This window comes from Stegostoma tigrinum, chromosome 7 (genome assembly GCF_030684315.1).
Source record: "Stegostoma tigrinum isolate sSteTig4 chromosome 7, sSteTig4.hap1, whole genome shotgun sequence".
In the NCBI taxonomy this organism is placed as follows: domain Eukaryota; kingdom Metazoa; phylum Chordata; class Chondrichthyes; order Orectolobiformes; family Stegostomatidae; genus Stegostoma; species Stegostoma tigrinum.
This window is the reverse complement of record NC_081360.1, coordinates 58,181,837-58,208,225: the sequence shown is the minus strand read 5'-3', so window position 1 is coordinate 58,208,225 and position 26,389 is coordinate 58,181,837. Positions and strand designations below refer to the sequence as shown.

Below are 26,389 nucleotides of genomic sequence, written 5' to 3'. Positions count from 1 at the left end.
CTGGTCAGTATGGACTGGTTGGACCTAAGGGTCTGTTTCCATGCTGTAGGGGCATGACTATGGCTTGACTCAGTTCTGAAGGAGACAGCTGAGATGACTGCGGAAGCACTAGTGGTCATCTTTCAGGAATCACTGGAGTCAGGGAGACTTCCAGAAGACTGGAAAAATACTAAATGTAACACCCCTGTTTAAGGAGCAAGGAGACAGAAGACATGAAACTACTGGCTGGTTAGTGTGACTTCAGTCATAGATAAGACTTTACAGTCCAGTATTAAGCACAATTTTGCAGAGTACTCGGAAGTCCACAGTAAAATAAGGCAGAGTCAGCATGGCTTTGTCAAGGGGAGGTCATGGCTGACAAATTTGTTAGAATTCTCTCTTGAAGTAACTAGCACGTTGGACAAAGGACAGCCAGTCTAGACCCGAAACGTCAGCTTTCCTGCTCCTCGGCCTGCTGTGTTCATCCAGCTCTACACCTTGTTATCTAGTGATTAGTGGAGTTCTGCCAGCATCAGTGTTGGGACCACAAATATTTACCTTATACGTCAACAATCTGTTTAGACCACATCTCGAATATTGACAGCAGTGTGGGTCTGTATCTAAGGACGAATCTGATGTGGGATGGTGTCAAAGATGGTTTACAAGAATGATATGATATGAAAGGATTGTCATAAGGAGCAATTAACAACTCTGGGTCTGCACTCAATGAAGTTTAGAAGGATGAGGGAGGCATTTAATTGAAACTTAGAGTAATGAGACCTAGCAAGGCCAAATCATTGAGAGCATTTAAAGCGGATAGATTCTTGATTTTTTAAAAAAATTCAATCATGGGACATAGGCCTCATTAACCAGCCAGAATTTACTGCCCATGCCTAGTTGCCCTAGAGAAAAAGTGAGCGGTGACAGTAAAGGAACAGCAATATACTTCCAAGTCATGATGATGGGTGGCTTGGAGGGGAACTTGCAGATGGTAATGCCCCCATGTGATTAATAAAGGGGTCAAGAGTTGAGGAGAAGGCAGGAGACAGGGTTGAGAAATGTATCTGCCATGATCAAATGGTGGAGCAGACTTGACAGGCCAAGTGGTCTAATTCTGCTCCTATATCTTAAGATCTATCATGGACTTAAGGATTATTAGATCTACTATGACCTCAGTGAACGGTAGAGGAAACTCAATGGGTTAAATGGCCTATTTCTGCTCCCGTCTTACGGTACACCTTCAGGATGTTTTAGAGTTTTGCAAGTGATAAAGACTATTCACAGCTGGCAAGGAAATACCAGATAATTAAGAGGGTTCATGAAATAGCCAGACAAATGACTAGAAAATCCATTTTAACTGCGTTATCAGGACAGTGAGGGAACTTCCATGTTTTTCTCATAATAGTCACATTGATATTTTAATTTCAATCCAAGTGGGCAGATGGGGCACAAGGCTTGCTTTTCTAAGTAAGGATTGCTTTTTAACAATGCACTTCCTCATAGCCCACCGTACTGTGCACTGAGACAATGGATAGAATCCTCCCATTTCCAGTTGAAGTGTTTTGTCGAGTGAGTTTCATGATGCATGGTCTCCCAAGTTCACGGCAACATTTCTCATGTAACCTTCCACTTAACCTCTAATTGTGCAGGCTCAAGTGTCCATCTTGGGTCATTACACAACCAAAAGCAGAGGTGCTTAATGCACCTGGACTTAGCAGCATTCATCTAGCTGATAACATATTTAAAGCACAGCTGCCTGCCACTTCAGGCACTACAAGCTAGGAACTGGCCCTTATACTGCATTGCTCAACTGTTATCACCAAGGGCATGGCCCAGAGGAAATTAAAGCCCCCTCACCATTTAATGAACAGCAGCCTGGAGGAGTTGGAGAGATAGCCTTTTGCATCATGTTTGATTACACTATGAGCCTGGATTCCAACACAGTGGTGTATCCTGGGTGAAGTGGAACATCCAACAGTGCAGAAAGGAGGTCAATTTTCTCACCCCACAGGGGTAAGTGCGAGTCTGCTCTTCACTACTACACTCTCAGGACCTCCTCAACTCACTAACTCTGCACACTGTACATGCCACTCACTAAGGTCCATGCACTACACCTGACTATTGTAGGCATCATGTCCACACAATGGCTCTCATTCACCTATTCTCTTAAGTTAATAGCCCTTCCAGCCCTACGCGCTTCCTACTCATTCACTCATGAGGGTTATCTCACAATCTCTCCGCATCACTGCAATCTGCCTTCCATCACCATGTAAATAATGTGTTTACTTTTCTGTATTCCTCAAGTTGGAATGGTTTAAATAAAAAAATGCAGAAGGGTTAGTACAGATTTTAAAAGCAAGTATGCTGGCCCTTGTAAGTACTGTTTACACAACTGATTGTTCAACTACACTGCTTGAAACTGTAGTTTGCAGGTGAACTGGAGCTGAGAGGTGTGCATACAGTCACCTGACAAGGAACTGGTTGACAACTAGCCACTACTCCACAGGCCATTGACAAAGGCCACTTACTGCCAATAACCATGCAACTGATTTTCAAATTGTCAAACAGCTTGGGGCAGTGATCAGGAATGGAAAAGCCTTCTAATCACCACTAGTCCTCATGATTCTCTGCTGTAAAAGCCACTTTAAGCCAGAGGAAAACCTGTTTTTCTTTCCTTCGGCACTTGCCATAAGCTACAATTTATAACTAATGAGTCAGATCCTCTGAGGATGAGCCACCCATCCTTGCCTCCTGCAAACCAATAAGAGCAACCACAGAAGCATGTCAGAGGAGCAGCATTCTGATCAGAAGAGCCATCTCAGCAGATCCTGTGTTCAGAGATCATGGAATCTGGATAGGACCAGTACTTCCAAAAATAATCATCTGGTTATAATATTCCAGCTGAACAAAGTAACAGGGCAAAAAAAATCAAGAGAGTTAGGAGAACATTCTGGTACGACTCGTTACATAAAATGTCAGTCGCACCCCATTGTTAAGGATTTAAAGAAATAAAAAGGTTAAGCTCTCTTGTCGCAGCAGCGGGTCAAAAGCTTTCATCTCAACACTGATAAGAAAGATACAGGGCAAAGAGCGAGGGCTAGGAAATAAGTTAAAGCTAGCCACGCTTGGAAGAGACAGAAGGTGGTTCAACTGTGAGCTCTAGGAGTACAGTTTGACATCCCTGCCAGAAAAGTGAAAGAGAAAATCCATACAAAAAACAGGGCCAAAGATCAGGCAGTGAGGAAAGAAAGGTTGGGGGCGGCACAGTGACTCAGCAGTTAGCACTGCTGGCTCACAGCACCAGATACCTGGATTTGATTCCACCCTCAGGCAACTGTGTGGAGTTTGCACAGTCTCCCCATGTCTGCATGGGTTTCCTGCAGGTGTTTCCTCCCACAATCCAAAGATGTACAGGTTAGGTGGATTGGCCATGCTAAACTGCTTTATATAGTGTCTAGGGTAGGAAATGCAGGGGTAGGGCTGGAAGTGGGTCTGGGTCGGGGGTGGGGGGTGGGGGGAGAGGAGAGATGCTCAGGAGGGCCGACATGGACTCGACAGGCTGAATAGCCTGCTTCCACTTTGTAGGGATTCTGTGAAATAGAATTCTATGGAACGTGTGGAAGAAGTCCTCATCCCTCAAAACATCAATGCTATTCTGAGCAGTCTTCACTATGCCCAGTAGGGAACAGAGTAATGTCCAGAAAAATAATTTCTACAGGGTCCACAAGTATTGTGAAAACTGCATACTTTAAGTCAATACATGGGGAAATATAAAAGATTGAGGAAGGAGTCTAGCAGAAGATTGACAGTTAGAATTTAAAATTGCAATTTTCCAGGAAGATTTATTAAGGATAAGCCCACAGAAATTTGACAATGTTGTGCAAGGTACATTGTGTTCAGCATTTAGGCCTTGAAAGCCAAAACAGTATCCTTTACAACAGAGAAGTAGTTTAAAAACTTCATCCTGGCTGCAGAAGTAGGAAAACCCTTCAGAAGGCCTGAGCCACTTTGATTGTTAGAAGACTGCAAGGCAGGGTTGAAAAAGGCACAGCAGTGGACGTTGTGTATACGGACTGCAGAAAGGCATTCGGCAAGGTTCTACATAGAATACAGGGAGAACTAACCATTTGGAAACAAAATTGGCTAGTTGAAGCTAGGAGACAGTGGGTGGTGGTAGAGATAACAAAGCGTGGAGCTGGATGAACACAGCAGGCCAAGCAGTGTATTAGGAGCACAAAAGCTGACGTTTTGGGCCTAGACCTTTCATCAGAAAAGGGGGTGGGGAAGAGAGAGCTGCTTTTCAGACTGGAGGGTGCCACGAGGATCAGTGCTAGGTCGACTGTTTTTCATCATTTACATAAATGATTTGGATGTGAATATAGGAAGTATAGTTGATAAGTTTGCAGAGGACACCAAAATTGGTTGTATAGTGGGCAAAGGAGTTTGCCTCAAGAGTAGAGCAGAACCTTGATCAGATGGACTGATGAGTGGCAGACGGAGTTTAATCTAGATAAACGTGAGGTATTGCATCTTGGCAGGGCAAATCGGGGCATGAGTTATATACTTAATGGTAAGGTCCTGGGGAGTGTTGCAGAACTAAGAGTTCCTAGGGGTACAGGTTCACAGTTCCTTGAAAGTGGAGTCATGGGTAGGCTGAGTAGTGAAGGCAGCATTTGGTATACTTGCCTTTATTGGTCAGTGTATTGACCATAGGAGTTAGGAGGTCATGTTGTGGCTGTATAGGACATTGGTTCCAAAAGTGGTCGAATGAATTACTTTCAGTTCAATTCTGGTCACTCTGCTCTAAGCAAAATGTTGTTAAACTTGAAAAGGGTGCCAGAAAAGATTTACAGTATGTTGCCAGGTTTGGAGGATTTGAGCTATAAAAGGAGAGGCTGAATAGGCTGGGTCTATTTTCCCTTGAGCAAAGGCCGAGGTGACATATTTCATAAAAACCATGAAGGGCATGGATAGTGTGAATAGTCATGGTCTTCTACCCTGGGTTGGGGAATCCAAAGCTGGACAGCACAGGTTTAAGGTTAGGGAGGAAAGATTTAAAAGGGAATGAAGTGGCAACATTTTCACGCAGAGGGTGGTGTGTATATGGAATGAGCTACCTGAGCTAGTGGTGGAGGCTGGTACAATTACAGCATTTAAAAAGGCATCTGGACGGATACATTAATATGAAGGGTCGAGAGAGAAATGGGCCAAATGCTGGCAACTGGCACTAGATTAAGATAGCTGGTCAGCATGGACAAGTTGAGCCAAAAGGTTCTATCTGCGTGCTGTTCATCTCTACATGTCGATGACTGTAAGATACAAAAACAGAATCAGATCACTTAGCCTATCAAGTGTGCTCCATGATTAAATCATTGCTGATGTTTCTCAACATTCTCTTACCTTCTCCCCATCAAGCTTTTATTCCCTTATCAAATTAAGAACCTTTCTATCTTTGAATTACATATACTCAATGATTTGGTCTCTGCAATCTTCTGTGGCAATAAGTTCCATAGATTCACCATCTTCTGGTCTTAATTCTTCATTTTCAGTTCTAATGGATCATCCCTTCACTAAGAGGCTGATCTTGGATCCTAGTTTCTCCGACTAGTGGAAACATCTCTACATGCATAGCATCCAGCCCTTACAGTATTCTGAAAGTTTCAATGAAATCCCACCTTGTCCATCTAAAAATCCAAGCACAGAGTCCTCAAACAATCCTCATAGAGCAAGCCCTTTATTCCCAGGATAAGGAGAGGCTGGATAGACTGGGACTTAATCTCCCCTGGAGACAAGGGGCGGAGGGATAACCTTATAAAGGTGAATAGTGTGCATGTTGGGGGAGGGAGGGGCGTAGAGATTTAAAAAGGACCTGAGGGGCAACATTTTCACACTGAGCATTGTGCATAATGGAAGCTGCCAGAAGTGGAAGGGCAAGTGCAAGTGCAAGTGCAATTACAATTACAATTCTTGGACAGATACAGGGACAAAAAGGTTGAGGGATGAGCCAAATGGGACTAGCTCAGTTTAGGAAATCTGGTCAGCAGTTGGGCTAAAGGGTCTCTAAGCTGTATGATTATGATTCTTGTAAAGGTCTCTTGAACCCCTCCTACAGGCAACACCCTGTACTGCTAAGGCTGCATATCTCTGCAGTTATATTCTAGCTTTCATGAAATGAACGCAAGCAATGCATTTGCCTCAACTGCCAACTAAACCTGCCTGTTGACCCTCTGTGTTCAACCATACAAAGCCCTTCCTCATTTAAAAAATAGCATATGCCTCTATTCTTCCTAGAAAAGTGCTTAACCCCCCACATTATATTCCACCTGTCACTTTTGTCCACTTTCCTAGCCTATCCAAGTCCATGTGCAGCCTCCCCACTTCAAAACTACCTGTCCCTTCATCTATTTTTGGGTCATTCATAAATTAGCAAAAATGCCTTCAGCTCCTCCATTCAGATCATTACTATATAACGTGAATAGTTGTGGACTCCTGCTGAATTCTACTATTACTAGCTGCCATCCTGAAAAAGATGCCTTTTTCCCAGCTCTCTGCCTTCAGCCAGTCAACTAATCAACTTCCATGCCAGTACCTTGCCCGTAACACTGTGGACTCTAATCTTATTTAGCAGCCTCCTGACAAAAGGTGTGCTGGCTCAGTGCCCCTTTACCATGCACTTTAAGTACTCAAGTCATGTCATTAATAATGGACTCTTAAAATCTTAACGATGACTAAGGTCAGACTAACTGGGTCAATGTTTCCTGTCTTTTGCCTCCTCCCCTTCTTAAAACAGTGCTACATTACATTCCAGTCTTCTGAGAGCCTCCTGGAGTCCAGTGATTCCTGAAAGATCATCATCAATGCTTCCACAATCTCCTAAGCCATCTCCTTTAATACCCTGAGGAGCAGTCCGTCTGGTCCAGACCTTTCAGCTTTCCAGCACCTTCTCCTCAGGAGGTGGTACCTGCACACATCTATACCCCCTAACTCAAGAAGTTCTGGTATTTTCCAGTATAAAGACTGATGCAAAGTATCTATTCAGTTCCTCCACTACTTTGTTTCCCCATCACGACTTCCCAGCAGTTTTCAGCTTTTTCCAGCAGTTAATTGTCCACTTCTGCCTCTCCTGCGCTTATGTAAATGTATTCTTACAATATAAGCATCACTGGCTGGCCAGCATTTATTGCACATGCCTAGTGGCCCTTGAGGTGGTGATGGTCAGCACACTGTAGACTAACTGGATATATGTCTAAAAAACTCTTGCAATCTTCTCATATTACTAGCTAGCTTAGCCTCATTTCATCTTCCTTATTGCTTTTTTAGTTATTCTGTCATTTTTAAAAGGCTTCCCATTACTGTTCACCATTTCATATGCTTTTTCTTTGGCTTTTATGCTGTCCCTGACTTCTTGTCAGCATAGTTGCCATGTCCTCCCTTTAGCATGTTTTCTTTTCATCTGGATGAATTCCTGCCATGCATCCCGAACTACTCCCAGAAACTCTTGCCATTGCTGTTTGCCTCTTCCCTAAAAGGCCTCTTCCAAAATCAACCAACTCTGGTCAGCTCCTTTCCCGGTGTTTTAATTATCTTTACTCAATTGTAGCTTTACTGCACACCCCCTCCCTCAAACTTCGGGTTGAGTTCTATCATACTATGGTCACTGAAGTGTTCCTTCACATTAAAAGTTCCCTAATCAAGACTACCTCATTAAACATCACATCCAGAATTGCCTGTCCCCTTAGTGGGTTCTACCACAAGCTGCTCTTAAAAACAAAATTCATCAGGTAGACATTTCACAAATTCCTTTTCATGAAATATGCTACCAACCTGATTTTCCTCGTCCATCTGCACATTAAAGTCCCCATAGCTGTTGTAAAGGTGGCAGAACTTGAAACTTGAAAGTAACAGCACATCAGTTTTGTTGATCAACTGAATTTAAAGCTTTATTGGAAGCATTGTTTGCAATATTTCTGTATAGAATTTAATTCTTCAGAATTGAAGAGAAGGGAAATAAGGCATCATTCCTACATTACAGAATTATCCAAACTTTCAGACTAAAGAATTTAAGCAGTACTGACTTCCTTTAAGAATACAAGCCTAAAGATTGCAGATTACAAAACAGCACTGTGACACAGATATATGAAAAAAGAACAAACAAACACATTAAGAATTGGAAGGAAAAATAATACTTCCAAAAAGATTTATAGTGTCAGAGATGAGTCAAACAGAACACAATTGACTTGGATAAAACACTTTTAAAAATATTATGTACTGTGGAAGCTAAGTATGAAGTCTGGAGCTGAATAAGTTAGTTGCATTTAGCAGGTCAAATACCAGAAACTAAGAGTCAGTGTTAACATCATGGCAGAACAGAGTCCACAAGCAGAGACATTGCTCAGCCATGGCAAAAGAATGCTGAGTCTGCAAAATTGTTTGCCATTTCAAGAGGATCTGCAGAAATGGGGCAAAACTTCAGAGTAGTAAAAAGTCAAATGCCTACTCAAAAGAAAGTAAGAGCTTAAACCTTTTCCTTCAGCAAAGAACTGAGCCATTCCTGGAGGAAAGTGCCTTCCACAGAACCTGTTTATATTAATCTTAGCGTCATAGAGACGTACAGCATGGAAACAGACTCTTTGGTCCAACTCGTCTTTGCCAACCAGATATTTTGAATTAATCTAATCCTATTTGCCAGCATTTAGCCCATATCCCTCTAAACCCTTCCTATTCATTCCCATCCAAATGCCTTCTAAACACTAATTGTACCAGCCTCCACCACCACCTCTGGCAGCTCATACAGGAGCAAATCTTATTGTCCTACCAGATCAAACACCATGGCTGAAAGAATCAAGTCTGTAACATCTGATCCACAGGGCAAAGCAGAAAATACTGAATATTACAGGTGTGCTACAAGAAATGCCATGAAGTATGCGAAAGTAAAAAAAATGCACGTACAAAACAGCCAAGAAATTGAGCCAGAAGGCATGCTAGATTCTAAAACTAATTTTAAAAAGTTGAGGAACAGGAAATACACAGGAGTAAACAGTAAAACTGAAAAATAAACGTGCTACGTTGCTCATGGTTTACTTGAACTTTCAGGAGGGTTTTCATAAAATCCCACAAATGATATTTGCTTGTAAATTTTAAAGTGTTTGGGATCCAGGACAGTGAACTGAAATGAATGGAGAACCGGTTGGCAGCCGGAAGCAAAGAGTAGGAATAAACAGGTCTTTTTAGGTGGCAGCCAGTGACTAGCTGGATACTTCAGGAAGCAGTGCTTGGACCCCAGCTATTCATTGTATGTATAATGATATAGATGAGGGGACTAAAATGTAATATCCCGATTCTTAGGAAGTGTCACCAGGCCTGAAATGTTAACTGATTTCTTCTTCTCAGAAGGTGCCAGGCCTGCTCAGCTTTTCCTTGTTTTTGTTCCTGATTTACAACATCTGCAATCCTTTTGGTGTTTAAGTAATATCCTCAGGTTTGCAGACAACAAACTGGGTAGGAGTGCAAAACATGACGAGGATGCAGAGATGCTTTAGTATGATTTGAACAAGTTGAATGAGCGGGCAAATGCATAGCAGATGAAGCATAATGGATAAAATGAGAGATTTATCCATCACAGTATCAAAAACAAGGAGACAGATTACCCAAATGGTTTGGGAAAGACTTCACGCAAGTGATGGAGGAATGTTCAGCAGTTAGGAAGATGCCCCTCTCATAGCACAGGGCCATCGTAGCCCTTTTAGAAGGAGGGACACAATCTCAGTCTTCCTCAGCATGGAGTGTAAAATGCTTGAAGGGTATCGTCTTCTTGCCCTGCACCATGGGCCACATGGTTGGCTCCGACTATTCCTAGACAGTTCCAGGCTGCATCATTTAGGACAATATTCATCTTGTCTGGAAGCTGATCCACATTTCCCAGGGTACTGGTCTGTTGCCACATTCCTGTCCTTTGATCAGAAGGACATGACCAGTGTCAAAGGAACAAATAATTTACATTTGTGATTCTGCAAGCATTGCAATTTGGGATGTAGTCCATTGCCTTTCGTCTGTATGTTGCCGCAACGTCTAATCAAGAACAACAGGTCCTCAACATGTCCCTTCATTTTGGGAGAGTAGTGTATCAGGGCAATTCTTATTTGGTTGACTATTTTCTACTTGTGGGGAGCCATTCTGCATCTTTTGTGGAAAATACTGGCAAGGTTGGTTCTGCCTCAGTTGAGGTTGGTGGTAGCTTTTGACCTTACACTGATAACATGTTCCTATTCAAAGAACTAATTGACAGGCAGTGGATGAGCGTCAAAATATGCACTCGATGTCCTCTGCAAGGATCAACTGGAGAAAATTTTCCAGAGTCAGTCATTGGTGGATGGACTCCCCAGGATGAACCTGGAACACATCTCCCCTCTGCACGGATAGTTTATTTTAGGCCTGTTGAGAAATCCTGGCTGTAAACTGGCAAGAAGCAGAGGCCATAATTCCAACTGGGTGGAAGGGACAGGACAGGCTAGAGGATAATCCTACAGTAGTCACATGTTGGTCAGAAATCAACTGATCACTGCCATGTTGTGGTATGCATTGGTCACTGATTCCTTCTGCAGAGAATGACAAGGATACACAGGGCGTTTATAAATTTCTTCTGCGGCAAAACACTAGATTACAGCTGAGGTTCAGTCTTCCTTTGGGGAGAGAGTTTCAGTGTTGGCGTACCTTCACACCCATACAGCAACTCTCTGCTCCCCTCGATGGTGTGCCATAGCAACAAACATCCTCCAGGTGCATTGTCACATGCAGCTCTTGCCCTTATATTGATCTGATCTTCATAATTCAACACAGGAGCTGCCAGGCTTTTAGTAGGACCTGATTTATAGTTGGGACCTAGCTGCCTTACACTGGAGTAACAGTTATCATTTGGGAGTCATTACTCATACGTCATACAGCATAGAAACAGACCCTTCGGCCCAACTAGTCCATACCAACCAGGTTACCTAAACTGATCTAGTCCTATTTGCCTGTAATTGGCCTATATCCCTCTAAACCTCTTATTCGTGTACCTATCTAAAACGTCTTTTAAATGTTGTAATTGTACCCACTTCCACCACTTCCTTTGGCAACTCATTTCATATACACACCACCTTTTGTACCATTAACGGTAGGGACACTGGTACGGATTCCTGGGGATGACGAAACTCTCAGATATGCTGGATGACATGACAGGTGGATAACACAGCAGAAACATGTTGGGTGGGCACCCAGCACTCAAATAAACCTAGCTCAGAGGGAATGCATACTACAGATGCAGCTCAAGCATGTGGTGGGTTCTGTCTGAACAGACTCCTGTTCAGATTGAATTTAATATTAGTCCCATGTCCTGAAAAATTATTCAGGGAGGATATTCCAAAAAAATTTAAGCCAGGGGAAACTGCCTGTGCCATTCCGGCCAAGGAGAGCATGCAGTATGCATCAGCAATCTTCAGGCCTTCCATGACAAGCAGGTGCAGAGGGTGCATCCTCAATCCCACAGGAGGTGAAAAAAATTACCAAGGCAGGCTACAATTTAAGTTTTTAAAACTTAAACATTAAGATTTCTCCTATGAAAAAAATAACAAAGGATTAATCATAAATGTTATCAATGCTGTATTCACACAGATTTTTGAAGACATTAGAACATAGAACATTACAGCACAGTACAGGCCCTTTGGCCCTCGATGTTGTGCCGACCTGTCATGCCGATCTCAAGCCCATCTAACCTACACTATTCCATGTACGTCCATATGCTTATCCAATGACGACTTCAATGTACCTAAAGTTGGCGAATCTACCACCGTTGCAGGCAAAGCGTTCCACTTCCTTACTACTCCGAGTAAAGAAACTACCTCTGACATCTGTCCTATATCTTTCACCCCTCAATTTAAAGCTATGCCCCCTCATGCTCACCGTCACCATCCTAGGAAAAAGGCTCTCCCCATCCACCCTGTCTAACCCTCTGATTATTTTATATGTTTCAATTAAGTCACCTCTCAACCTTCTTCTCCCTAATGAAAACAGCCTCAAGTCCCTCAGCCTTTCCTCGTCAGACCTTCCCTCCATACCAGGCAACATCCTAGTAAATCTCCTCTGCACCCTTTCCAAAGCTTCCCCATCCTTCTTATAATGCGGTGACCAGAACTGTACGCAATACTCCAATTGCAGCCGCACCAGAGTTTTGTACAGCTTCACCATAACCTCTTGGTTCCGGAACTCGATTCCTCTATTAATAAAAGCTAAAACACTGTGTGCCTTAAATGAAGTACCAAAACAAAGGGATGGACAAAGTTATTGCAATAGGCCAAGGAATATGATGAAGAGGCAGTTATGAATATCTGGGCTCCTGACTGAAGAAAAGGTAAGCAAGTGTTCTGCAAGGATTAATACAATAACCCTGTTACTTTTTTTAAATTTATAAAATGGACATTGGCACAGGTAGCATAAAACTTGGCAACATACGTTGACGTTGAACAGGATAGCAGACTCCAAGGAGGCAGGCAGATGAAATAGGTAGAGACGTCACAGATTGTTTTACTTACAATTTAATGAGGGTAAAGACAGAGGAACAGAAAAAGTAGTGGTAAAGGCAGCAGGTTCAAAATGGTACAAATTTTAGGAGTAGTTCAGCAGTAGAGGGACTTTGGGCTACTCTAATTCACTGAAATTGATGGGGGCAAGGATAGTGTGTGTTAGGAGGGACACCCCACGGGGTAATTTAATATGACAAATAGGTTGATAGAACAACTGAGCAGGAATTGTTTCCTGTTGCCTGTGTGTCAATAGCTACTTTGCAAAGATTTAAAATAATTGTTGAGAGAATTACTTTGTCAGGGCAGCACGTAGGAGGAGAAATTATTTCATGCTTATGGCCTAGAAAACACAAGCTCAAAGGGTGTGGAAACAATTAATAGGATGTTTCAAAGAAAAGTGGAGATGTATTTGAACAGAACTATTTTATACTATTATTATGGAGTAAAAGATGAGGTATAGAATCAAACTGAACATTTCTGTTAAAGAATCAGTATAGGCACAATGCAACAAATTATTCCCTTTGGAGCTGAAGATTCTGTAATACTAATTTTATTTGTGAACTGTATTTCGCTACATGTTGATAATTTGTGGTTAAGAAAATCTTCACAACATGCCAGTTTTCATGCTTAGTTAACAAAGGATTAGAAATATAAAGAGGCTGCATGTGTTTTGAGCACCATTGGTGGAAATAATATTTAAACTGTTGAATGGAATAATGCAAACATGTTAATTGCAAAGAAATATTCATTATTCATTTTAAATATGCCTCAAGTACTATTTGTTTGCTTACAAATATTTTCAGGTAAATAATTAATTTTCCTTTCAAGAATTCAATACGCTTAAAGCAGCTCAGCTGAACCTGAAACTCACTTGCCCCAATTGGCCTTTTTGTTTAAATATAACCAGGTGGAAGGCAAGAACTGATTTTTGGTGACATACACTGGCAAGACAAAAAAGGTACTTAATTGCTAATACCAATTACCTACGCAGGAGTTCCAGTTCAGGAAGTTTAACATGTTTATAAAAAGCTTCATATGTCATGGATAAGGCCAAAACAAAAGCAAACTTTAGATATTAAAAGTTTACAAATTTAAGAGTTTTCACAACATCTAAATATTTAGGTTGTTCCAAGTTTCTTCCATCCTGAAGGTATTTTCTCTTGATGTGGAACAGCTCTGGATCACCAGCTGGAAACCACCAGCTTTAAATACCTTCTCAAAGTTTTCATTATGCGATACACAAGTTGCTTGCAACCTCAGCACTGTGACTGATCCCCAATTGCCCTTGAGAGCAGTTAAAAGTTGAACTATATCATAGGTCTGGAGTTATAGGTAAATCAGACCATGGTAGATTTAGATCTTAAATTTGATTGCCATGTGTACAAGTACAGAGGTACAGTGAAAAAAGTATAATGTCACCATCTTAAGTACCAAGGTACCTAGATACAAAAAAGCTTACATATACAGTGTACTAAGAGAAACAAGAGTTAAAAAAGTTAAAACTTAAACATTATTTCTCCACTATTCTATGAAGTAAAGTAATAGGTAACAGTTTACATTAAAATCTTTCATAGTTCAAACTAGGAAGATAAAGGAATAAGTTAAAAATTCTGCCTTTCTAATTTTCCCTGGTGCCTTGGGAACATGCCCAATTGCAGTTGGGGGTGGGGGAGAATTGAGAGAGAACAAGACAAAGTGCAGAGTCACTCCAGTTGGAGCATCCTACTATGCCAACATCTTGACAGAGTGATTTAGAGGCAAGGATGGAAGATTTCCTTCCACGAAGGACATTCAGGTCAATAAGATGCATTTTACAATAAATGAGGTAATCTTCAAAGGCAGAGACATTCAGCACAATTCAAGGTGTCACGTATTGTCAAGGACACGAACAGCCATGCACACATTAGGAATCAAACTCCTGGCATGTACAATTTCAGGTAGAACAACCAGCAAGATCTTTACCCAAATTATAGGTTACCAGATTTTATGCTGCAGCTTTGAACCAAAAAACACAACCTCAGCCGTTTCAATTGAACAGCCAAATATATAGCCACTTTTAACCGGAGTCCACAAAGTTTAGATAACTGTTAAAATGTTCCAGATTACATGGACTGAATTTGGCTCAGGAGACAAAGTTCCAAGCTGATGGACCGACAAGCAAGCTAAATTTTCAAATCAGTGGAAAAAGGGTCATCAGACCAGAATCATGTGATGGCCAGCTTGACAGAAAATGAACGACCTCAGGGTTAGTGATAGGAAGAACTGCCGATGCTGGATTCAGAGGTAACACAGCATGGGGCTGGAGGAACACAGCAGGCAGGCAGGCAGCCAGCATCAGAGGAGCTGGAAACTGACATTTCACGTCAGGACCCTTCTTCAGAAATAGGGGAGGGGTAAGGAAGCTTGAAATAAATAGCAGAGGGGTGGGGCTGGGGAAGGTCAGTGGGATGGTGATAGATGAATGCAGGGAGGTGGTAGTGGGGATTGGTCAGTGAGGTGGGAGGAGTGGACAAGTAGGAGATAAGGCAGATTGGTTGTGTTAGATCAAGGAGGCAGGGATCAGAGGGAGGGTTGGTCATGGGTTGAGGCCAGGGATGGGGAGATTTTAAAACTGGTAAAATCCACATTGACACCATTAGGTTGTCCTCCAGTTTCCAGGTGGCATCACTGTGACACTGGAGGCAGCCCAGGATGAACATGTCATCCAGGGAGTGGGAGGGAGAGTTGAAGTAGTTCGCAACTGGAAGGTGTCATCTTCTGTCACGAACAGAACACAGGCGCTCTACAAAATGGTCTCCGAGCCTCTGCTTGGTCTCCCCGATGTAGAGGCTGCCACAGGATCAGGCTCTTCTGTAGATTTCACAGATCACGCTGCCTCTAGCGTCAGACGCTTCTCTTAGCTGTTCAAGTTGCACATACAATATTATGATTTTCATTAAGAAAGGCAGGCAGATTTATAAGCTGTTTTGTAAACAAACAACTAATTCCATGCTCGGGTGTTGCAATAACAATAAGTGATTATATTAAAAAATGTTAAGCTTTGTGGCTTTTGGATCATTCCTGTGGTATCCAGTTTCACAAAACTCTGGCTCCAATGTCAAATGGGTCAGGTGGTTATAGAGTTTAAATTAACAAAAATTCACTGGTTGCTATCTCACATTCTGCACTCTGCCCCTCTGACTATTCCATTACAACAACTCTTGACCTCTTATGAAAGCCAACTGCTTCAACACCACCAACTTCCACTTGGGAATCAGACAGCCTGCATTCCCTGCTCCCCACTTGCTCAAATCGCCAAAGGTACATCCAATTCCATTCACCAGGAGGCAAATTCTTAGCTCTTTCAAATTGGCTATCTGCTATGATGATACAGGTTTGTTGCCACACCACCTAACTTTGGGGGTTTATACAAAATTCTGTCCAAAGTTTCCCAGCACAGATACTTGGGTGTCTTGGCTGTGTTTAGCCCTTTGCCCTTTATCAAGCAAGTCCAACATTTGTAACCCAAGTTTTCTGGTAGCAACTGTATATCCAGGTAAGTTTAAAACATTGCACCTGGTCAAAGAGAACCAGAATTAATCACCTTGATAGTTTCATTCATCTACCTTTTCACTGTGCTCAGAAAAGTCTTTCCTTTAATTCCTTTTCATTTAGTTAGCCAATATTAAAATCAATATTCATACTCTTTGCTCCTCATTCCTGTTTTCAATCTCTGTGGTTTGTTCCTCTATTATAAACCTGTAACTGTTTCATTTTAGGCATTCTATCTTTAGCCCTCAAGGAAACTATAACTTTGAATGTCCATCCTTCACTCTCAGTGAAATGGAATATGCCCGAATTGTCTCCTTTTGAACAAATCCTATTGTTCAGTTAGTGTTTACTGTCTTAATTCCAATCCACCTGGACAACAATCTCTATTCAAAACACTGAAGTTAGCCCTTTTTTGGCTTTTACACATTTTCTACAGGCTCTTCCATGCAAATGAAAATGGTGCTAAATTTGACCAAAAGGAAACTAAAGTAAAGGGACAAAGTGACAGGTAAATTGGGACTACATATTAAAAAAGGTATGACAGTGTATGCAGCAATGGATAATCTTCAAGAATTACTTTATAGTTTATAGCCACTATTCCTCCAAAGCACAAAATCCCAAGAGTCAGCCAGGCTTTAAAAAAGTTACGATCGTAAACATGAACTGCTAAATTGCCTTGTGTCCAGGGATGTGTAGGCTAGGCAGAATAGCCACGGTAAATGCAGCATTACGAGGATAGGGTGGGGGCTCAGTTTTGATGGGATGCTTTACAGAGGGTCAATATGGACATGGGCTGAAATGGACTCTTTCAACACGAGGATTCTATTCTAGAATTCCATGAAAAGGTACAAAGTTGCCAGGAATAGTAGTAACCCTGGGAAGATTTTAGGAATACAGCAAAAAGATTTTAGAATACAGCAAAAAAGAGAATGAAAGCAAATTAGCAAAGAAACAAAAAGACAATAAAAAACCACAGGATTGTAAAACCATACACAGGTGTGTAAAAAGCAAACATTTGGCCAAGGCAAATGTAGGTGCCCTGCAGGCAGAGGTAGGAGAAACACAAAATCAACAGATGCAATATATTTGGACTTTCAGCAGGCTTTTGGTGTCGTGACCCAGAGGTTACTTAGCAAAATTAAAACAGATTGAATTCACAGTATTCAGTAACATCCTTAAACTCCAATAGCTTCAAACAAATCTCATTCACAAATCCATGCCAACTACGCGCAATCAGGTCATTATTATTCTAGTTAGCCATCACATCCTTTACACTTCACAGATTCATAAATTTATAACAGGAGATGGAATCCACAAGATGAACAGTTTGCATGAACAGAAAATGCCAATGAAAAAGGTTGATTGAAGCATAGAATTTTACATCCAGAGGGACTCGTGGATGTCTTCAGGGCACGCAGAATCTGGAAGAAAAGGTGAACTGATGCAAGGTTACAAAGTGCAGGGGAGAGAGCACAGCATAGACAAGAAGCCACAGCACACAATGAGCTGTACTCTGCTGAGCAGGAAGGTAAAGTCACATGATGGAGCTTTTGACTTTGTCCACCTGGGTGGATGGCAAGTTTCAGTGAATTAAGTCAATATGTAAATGGTCATTTGATTGAAGCAGCACTCAGGATTATATCACTTTAATCAGAAAAAGTCTTCCACTTAGTGGTCACAGACCACAGACCTGTACTGCATATTATCAAGGATAGGGAGGTACCAGTAAGCAATTTGTGTGCCATTCTACCACACAAACACTTAGGGGCTAATATCCTGTACTGGGAATTCAGGAAAATTTCCTACCAAAGAATGATTATAACATGAAACTACCTACCACAAGGAGTCGTTTCGGAAAATAGCATAGATACATTCAAAAGAAGTCTGGGTGAGCACAAACTGAGAATATGCAGTTAGGGTTACATGGAGGCTGCGAACAGATTTAAAGCACCCGAACTGGCAGATCAGTGATACGTTTTCACATTACAAAATGCTATTGAAATATATCTAGAATTAAAGTCTGCAAGATACTTAATCTAATGTATTTTATTGTTAAACAATCCCATCCTTTATCCCAGTGAGAAGGTCCATGAGACAGAAAACCAATTTCGCCAATTGCCAATGTCATTGATGCTGTTTAAAATATAGCTAATAACCCACAAAATAGCTTGCAGTCCTCAAGCAACGTGCAATAACATTCCAAGCATCTCTGCCTCCAATCATTTACTGCTCTTTTCATTTACTCTCCAGTAAAATTGAAAGCACAGGGACTATTAGGAGAGAAAATTATCCTAAAAGACAGCATTGAAAAAGGTAGTGACATTGTAAACTTTCAAAACATCAAATTCTTACAGTATAGAAAGCAGCTGTTTGGCCAATTGAGTGCATCATACCTCAAAACTAAAGGTTTCCATCTTGGAGTAATGAAACTACTGCACACACTAACGCGTTCACATCTTCCTAAAATGTGGTTCCCAGGACTGTACACACTATTTTAGGTGAGGTCTAATCAGTTTTATATAAAATTTCAGCATAGCCTCTCCTGCTCTTGTACTCAATGTCCCCTATAACACTGTGCCTAATTGTTAACTAATCTGCCTACCCAATGACTTTTAATGACAGGGGACCACCCTTGGAGTAAATCCACGTTGCTGAAACTAGGTAGTTTAAAAAAGAAGTGAAGAATGCATGTGACAAATATCAAATTACAGAAATTGAGAAACTATTTATCCATATTTATATGGAGATAGAACTATGAAAAAAATGGTAACTAAAAATCACACATTGCTAATTAATACCTGTCTGTCTCCAGTGGAAGGACTTTTCAGTTGAGCTGCAAGCAGAAAGAGAAGAAAACTGAAGTTATTTCACTTGATACTTAAACGCCTAAAGTTTATAAGTAAACATGCATTCTCATGCACAACAAATGCATGTTTTTCATGATAATGAAAAACATTTGCTGTAAAGTTTCCACTGATCCCTACTGGAGGCTTGCTTTTGTAATGGTCCAAATTTTTAGATCTTGGGATTAATATCACAGCTCTTAGCTATCAAGCAGAATCGACATCATTGTTCGAAATAATTTGCGTATTGAGGTACATAAACACCTTGAACCAATTTCAATTCCAGATCTAGATGTGGGTTAATTCTGGAAAGTGTATTGATATATCAAAATGATTCAAAGTGGTCGTTGAGGTAGGAATAGAAAGAGGTCAATTATGCAAGAGTTATTGAGGCTGCAAGAATGGGTTCCTTGAGCATATCTGCTGATTAGAAAAAGCTATAACCAGAGAATGGCACAACACAATACTATACAATTTGGTCCATCTTAATCCGCACAGCCCTTTCGAAATGCAATCCAGTTAGTCCAAATCTCCAGCTCTTTACTTTCGAGTACATAACCAATTCTTTTTGGTGCAATAATGATTTGAACTTAAGGGGTACAAATACAATTTCAAAAATATATATTGCAAATGGTACATGAGAAAAATCTTGGCACATCAGTGCAACATAGAGCAGTTTGAGAAAGGAGCCAAAGCAAATACCACCTGAGATTACACAAAGCAGATATAAAATACTGATTTAGCCCCAGCTGGTGTACCACATCCAATGCCAGCATCACAAGTGAAGGGTGACAGAGGAAAAGCATAAAAAAAGGTATATAGATGTCATTTTGAAGACCAGATTTCAAAACAATGGCACGAGCGGTGGATACATTTGTGAAGTGATTTATTTAAGAAAAAACGTCAGAGTCCTTCCAGAATCCATTTGCGTCCAAGCACAAGTGACTCTAAACCCTGGAGTGTTTTTGGTTCAAAAGATCAATTTAATTTCAGGAAACCTAGAGATTAAAAGTTTATAAGGCACCTTGGAGGCAACCTGACTGGGTCAGAAACAAATTTTGTTCTCTCCTAAAAATGAACTTTTCAAAGACCAAGTAATTCAGGGAAGAGGCTCTCCCGAGTACAGGTTTAGTCTGTACAGAATAAAATTCACAGGACAAGGGCATCACTGGCTCAGTCTTTCATTGCCCAGTCTTAAATGCCCTGAGGGCAGTTATGAATCAAAAACAATGGGGGGGCCTGGAGTCACATGTAGTCTAGACCAGATCTGAAGCTATAAGAATCTGCAGATGTTTAGAAGCTAAAAAAGCCCAAAGAACTTATGTGCAGGTTCATAGTTCAAGGTGGAGCCACAAGTAATTATGGCTGAACAGGAAATTGTTGGGCAGTTTTTGGAATACTGCATTCAATTGTGGTCTCCCTGCAAAAGGAAAGATGTTGTTAAACTTGAAAGATTTACAGGGATGTTGCTGGGATTGGAGGGTTTGAGCTGAGAGAGGAGGAGCGGGAGTGCGCGGGAAAGAGGGGAGGCTGAAAAGACTGGGGCTATTTTCTTTGGAGCAGAAGTTGAGGAGTGACCTTAGAGGTTTAGAAAATCATGACAGGTGTGGATATGGTGAATAGCCAAGATCTTTTTGCCCCAGGGTAGGGGAGTTCAAAACTAGACAGCACAAATTTAAGGTGAGGGGAAAGATTTAAAAAAAGGGGCACAAGGGCAATTTTGGCAATGTATGGAATGAGCTGCCAGAGGGAGTGGAGAAAGCTAGTACAGTTACAGATTTAAATAGCATCTGGATGAGCATTATGAACAGAGGAGCTCAGAGGGATATGGGTCAAATGCTGGCAAATGGGACTGGTTAAGTTTGGGAATGTCTGGTCAGCATAGATGATTTGGACCAACAGGTCTGTTTCCATATTGTACATCTTTATGACTGCCTGTAACTGTTCTAACCCCATTTTCCAGCATCTTGGTCCATTACGTTTTATGCCTTGGCATCATAAGTGTATATCCAAATGCTTCCTCAATGTTATGAGGGTTTCTGCTTCAGTCTACCAGTCTTCAGCCAATTCGAGTCACTCCTTGTGATAAAGAAACAGCTGGGGGCACTCAACACTGCAAAGGCTAATGGTCATGACAACGCCCCAGCAATAGTAATGAAGTCATGAGCTCAGGAACTTGCCTTTGCTCGAGCCAAACTCAGACTACAGTTATAAACTGTTATGTGGAAAATTGCCCAGATACGTCCTATGCGTAAGCAAGACAAATCCAACCCCAGTTACGACCTCAGTCTCCTCTTGATCCAGAAAGTGATGGAATGTGTCAATTATGTTAGCAAGTAGCACCTGCTCAGTAATAATAGGAACTGCAGATGCTGGAGGATCTGAGATAACAAGGTGTAGAGGGTCTAGGCCCAAAACGTCAGCCTTCTTGCTCCTCTGATGCCGCTTAGCTTGTTGCGTTCATCCAGCTCTACACCTTGTTAGCTCACCTGCTCAGTAATGCCCAGTTCTGGTTCTGCCAGAGCCATTTAGCAGCTGATCTCATTATAGCCTTGGTTCAAACATGGACAAGACAGAGGTGACTTCCAGAGTTGCGTTGAAAGTGACAGCCCTTGACATCAAGAATACATTTGATCTAGTGTGGCATCAACAAGCCCCAGCAAAACTTGAACCACAGGGAATTGGGAACAAACTTTCTGCTGGTTAGAATCAGGCTGACACACAGGATGAAGATTGTGGTTGTTGGAGGTCAGTCATCTAAGCTCTAGGACATCCCTGGAGGTCGTCCTGAGTGTGGTGTTCTAAGTTGAAGCACCATCAGCTGATTCAATGGCCATCCCTTCATCAGGAAGTTAGGAGTGAGGATGTTTGCTGATTGCACAATGCTCAGCACTCTGATTCCTCAGATACTGAAACAATGCATGCTCAAATGCAACAAGATCCAGACAATATTCAGGCTCAACAGGTAGCAAGTAATATTTGTGCCACAAATGCCAGGCAAACTCCATCCCATGACATTCAAACCACTGAATCCCGAACTATCAATCTCCTTGACCAGAGACGCAACTACACAGAACAGGCTACGAGAGCATATCAGAGGTTAAGAATCCTGTAGAACGTAACATCTCCCAATTCTCCAAAGCCTGTCCATCACCGACAAGGCACAAGTCAGGAGTGTGATGGAATACTTTCACCTTGCCTAGCTGGGTGCAGCTCCACTACTCAGGAAGCTTGAAACCATAAAGGCCATTCAACTGATGCCACATCAAGCATCCACTCCCTCCACCATTGATGCTCAGTAGCAAATGTACTATCTACAAGATGCACTGCAGAAATTCAAAGACCCTTAGCATTTTCCAAACTCAACTTCCATTTAAAAAGACATCACCAGAACCTACAAGTTCCCCTCCAAGCAACACACCATTCTGACTTTGAAATAGATTGCCATTTTTCACTGTTGCTAGGTCAAAATCCTGGAATTCCCTCTCCAACACACTGTGGGTCAACCTCCAGCACATGGACTGCAGCAGTTAGAAGGTGGCAACTCACTACCTTCTAAAGGGCAACTAGGGACAAAAAAAATTGCTGGGCAACCAGCAATGCCCATGTCCCACAAACAAATACCTAAAAGATAATTGAGATTGGAGTCTCTAAAATTGGCAATTTTAAAAGTAGGTTGAAAATTTTGTTTAAGACTTTTCTATACTATATTCTAAATTCAAGTAGCTTAGTTTCTTTGTTTTGCACAATAAACTACTGTTGTTAAAGAAAACATTCAGTCTTGTGATTAGAATTTAGGTGATTACTCACTAAAACAACTGAGAAGTATTTTTAAAAGCCAGGTTCAACTTTGGAATCGGACATTTCCAGCAGCACCATGAGTTAGGATCAAGATCAGAGGAGATTTTAAGTGGTTTCCAGGAATGCAAGGTTATACTTAGGTTAGTAGATTGGAGAAGCAGCGGTTATTTTCCTTACAACCTTAACAGTTTTGATAGAGATACTTCAAATCATCAAAGGCATACTCCGGTGAAATGAAGGGAGACATTTTTGGTTTCAAAGAGCAATACGTACGTCAGCTATGGTAGTAAGTAGAAGTTAAAATCTGCTGGTAAATTAGATTGATAGACAGAGGGACCGTCTGGTAATGTCACTAAATCAGCCTTGACTTGGCTAACATCATCCCGCCACGCTCCAAGTAACCACGCAACGCCACAAAAATTGGGGAGGAGACAGAATTGCTTGGCTAGAACAGTCGATACAAATATAATTTTGGGGGAAGCAGTTATGATAGGGTAAAAGTCAGTCAATGTAGTGTGGAACTGAAGGAACACAGCAGATAAGGCAGCATCAGGGTGCCAAACTGAAACAGACTTTCCTGCCCCTCTGATGCTGCCTGACCTGCTGTGTTCCTCCAACTCCATATTGAATTGACTCAGATTTTCCAACACCTGCAGTTCTTGCCATTTCAGTGCGCTGGAATGTCAAGTAAGAGGAAAGCACTAAATTTCCGTACAATGGATTAATCCATGCCTGGACATGCTTCCAGGAAATTCTTAAAATGCAAGTGAATGTGGATGAGGTACCCCACCCTTGAACAGGCAGGGAGATTCAACCACTTGTGGAATTTACAGGCCCAATTTGTGTAATTTTACACAAACTCAATCAGCTGACCAGTCTGCAAACTTGACCTTCAAAAGCAGTACAGAGAAATTAGTTCTCAAGGGGCAAACAGCCACCAAGTTCATATTATGTAGTAACGGCTAACATCAAATCATTCACAGAGAAAATTCAAGTGTTGATCACAGTCACACATCAGAGGAAGAGGCCTTCGGCTCAATCTGTCTATGCCAATCAGGTTTCCCAAAGTAAACTAGTCTCATTTGCCTGCATTTCCTTTTTGAAACTTATTCTCTCACCATAAACCTATGCCCTCTAGTTTTGGACTGTCCTGCTTTGGGAAAAAAGATCTTAGCTATTCATTTCATCTACGCATCACGATCTTATGAACGTAAGCCTCCTATATTTCAGGAGGAAAAAAGTTCCAGCTTATCCAGCCACTCCTTATAACTCATTTGGTTGTACAAGCTTCAGATAATGAATCCTAAATCTCCAAGGATAGAAATCTGGAATTCAACCAGATGGACCGCTCCTCCAACAAAACCTGTCAAACAACCAATCAACCCAAGGAGCGTGATTGTCACCTGCAAATATATACCTTTACAGAAACCCATAAGTTCACATGGAAATTCAGAAACTTCCATCTTCCATTCACCTTTGGAGGAGTTTTCAGGCTAGAGAAAGATTTGTAGTGAAGTTCATTGGTATCAATATCGAGACTTTTGCTTTTCCTATTTATTAATGAACTAGATCTTGACATGCAGGGAACAATTTCACAGTAACTAAATTCAGAATAATTGCAAACTGATAGGATGATAGCATGAAAGTCAAAGAGATACAGACAAGTTGTGAAGTGGGCAGACAGGTTGCGGAGAAGGCTTGATGCAAAGTGTGAGTTGATGATGCACTTCAGTGAGAACATTGAAAGACGGTACAAGAGAAGTGCAAGAGCAGAGGGGCCTGGGTATACATGCACACTGACCATTGAAGATGGCAGGTCAGGTAGAAACAGCAGTTAACAAAATAACGTTTCCAGCTTTATGATTAGGGAAAGAGTGTACAAAGAGCAATGAGGTGATGAACTTGAACAACAAATGCTAGACCTCAGTTCAATTATGTGCAATTGCCACATTATAGGGAAGATTTGAATACACTGGAATGTGCAGAAGCAATTTACAAAAAAAAACTTCCAGGAATGAGAAACCTCAATTGAGGGCATTTTGAAATGGCTTGCAAAACAATGACTGACTGCACACAGTAGAAAGGATGAATCTGTCCCCACTTGTTAAGAGAAAATGAATGTGGGTGTGAGTTTAAAGAGTGATGTGCGACAAAAATAAAAACCCTTTTTCTCCACAGATTTGGATTATTCTGCCTGGAAACATGGAGGCTGCAGGTTGAATTGAGGCATTCAAGGGTGCTGGATGATTATTTTGATTGAAATAGTGTGCAGGGATATGGGAAATAAAGACAGGAGATTGGCAATAGGTAACAAAACTGAAGGAATGATGAGCTGAATAGCCTGCATCTTTATGGAATTGTAACATTGTGGCAATGAAGAAAAAGAAATCCCATACAGGCATCCAATGTGCCTTTTTAAAAGGACTTAAGTCTGAATTTGTGATTTCCTATTTGTATTTCTGCTTTTCACTCAAAACGCATGCTTTATCTTTACCCTATTTCAGTGAGTGCAAGAAGGCATGCATGCATTTATATTTCAGCATCTTGAGTGTAAACAAGTTTTTGTCTGATTTAATAACTTACCAGAAAGACTGCATCATACGTATTGCCAAAATCCCATTTCTTAAAAGGATTTAAAACCCATCTTACTGTGCACAACTGCAAGGTGAGGAGAAAGGGGTAAAGTTGTTGTCCCATTTCTCTCTCTCGAAACAAGGGCCATGCGCTTGCACTACCCTAGGGGGTTATCACTGACCTAAAGCTGTACTCAGCTAGCCATTAAAATGCCGTGACTGCAAGAGTGGGTCAGCAGCTAGGCATTTTTCAGCCAATCTTACTCTTCCACTCCAAGTCACCGAAGCACAAGTCAGTCGCCTGATGGAATACTCCTCATGCCTGAATGAGTGCAGCACTAATACATTCAAGAAACCTGACATCAGAAGTCCTCCTTTATCTTGTAACACTGTCCCTATTCGTTAAGCTGAAAACACTGCTTTATTAACTGCACTCTCCACCTGTCCTGCCACCTTCAATGATCCGTGCACATGTACACCCAGCTCCCTCTGCTCCTGCACCTCTTTTAGCAACACTTGACTGGTACCCAATCCACAACCTTCAACATTCACTCCCTGTGCCAGAGGTAATGGCAGCACTATGTACCATCTACTAGGTTCACGAAAGTAACTCAAGGAGGCACCTTCACTATCTTCCAAATCCATGGCTAATTTGAAGGGCAACAGTTGCATGGGAGCAACATTGCCTCAGAGCATGTATCCACAGCCACACCAACACTGCAGCACTATGCGCTGACACCATTTGTGGCACTGATTTCCAGAATTGGATTAGACAAGCTAGCCAGTGCTTAGTTTTGGGATACAGGAAACTAATTTTCACTTAGCATAAATACAAAAAACATGGCAGCTTCAATAAAGTCTATCTCTGAATAAAAGGCATTTGTGCAAAGGAAAAAAGTCAGTTGAGATCCTGGAGCTCATGAAGCATTGAACTAATTTGGTATGGACTTCAGAGGGCCAAAAAGGGTCCTGTGTGGTATGTACAGAGCAACAGGGTGAGGAACAAGCTGCACACTAACATTTTTGAACTGAGAAAAGAAATTGCAGGTGAAATTAAAAGGTAGAACATGGCATAAATAGAAAGCTGGCTCTCAATAACATTAAC

General features: G+C 41.5%; 1 protein-coding gene across 9 annotated transcripts in view; it reads right to left on the bottom strand.

Moving 5' to 3' along the window:
* pkp4 (plakophilin 4) overlaps positions 1–26,389 on the bottom strand; it is a 191,169-nt gene that overhangs the window by 105,867 nt on the left and 58,913 nt on the right. For 8 of the 9 annotated variants that reach the window (XM_048534752.2, XM_048534750.2, XM_048534754.2 and 5 more), the window contains one exon: positions 18,866–18,900. In XM_048534752.2, the coding sequence (XP_048390709.2) occupies positions 18,866–18,900 (35 nt within the window). Of the gene's footprint in view, positions 1–18,865; positions 18,901–26,389 lie in introns of those variants that run through there. The other variant, XM_059647287.1, reaches the window with a different exon arrangement.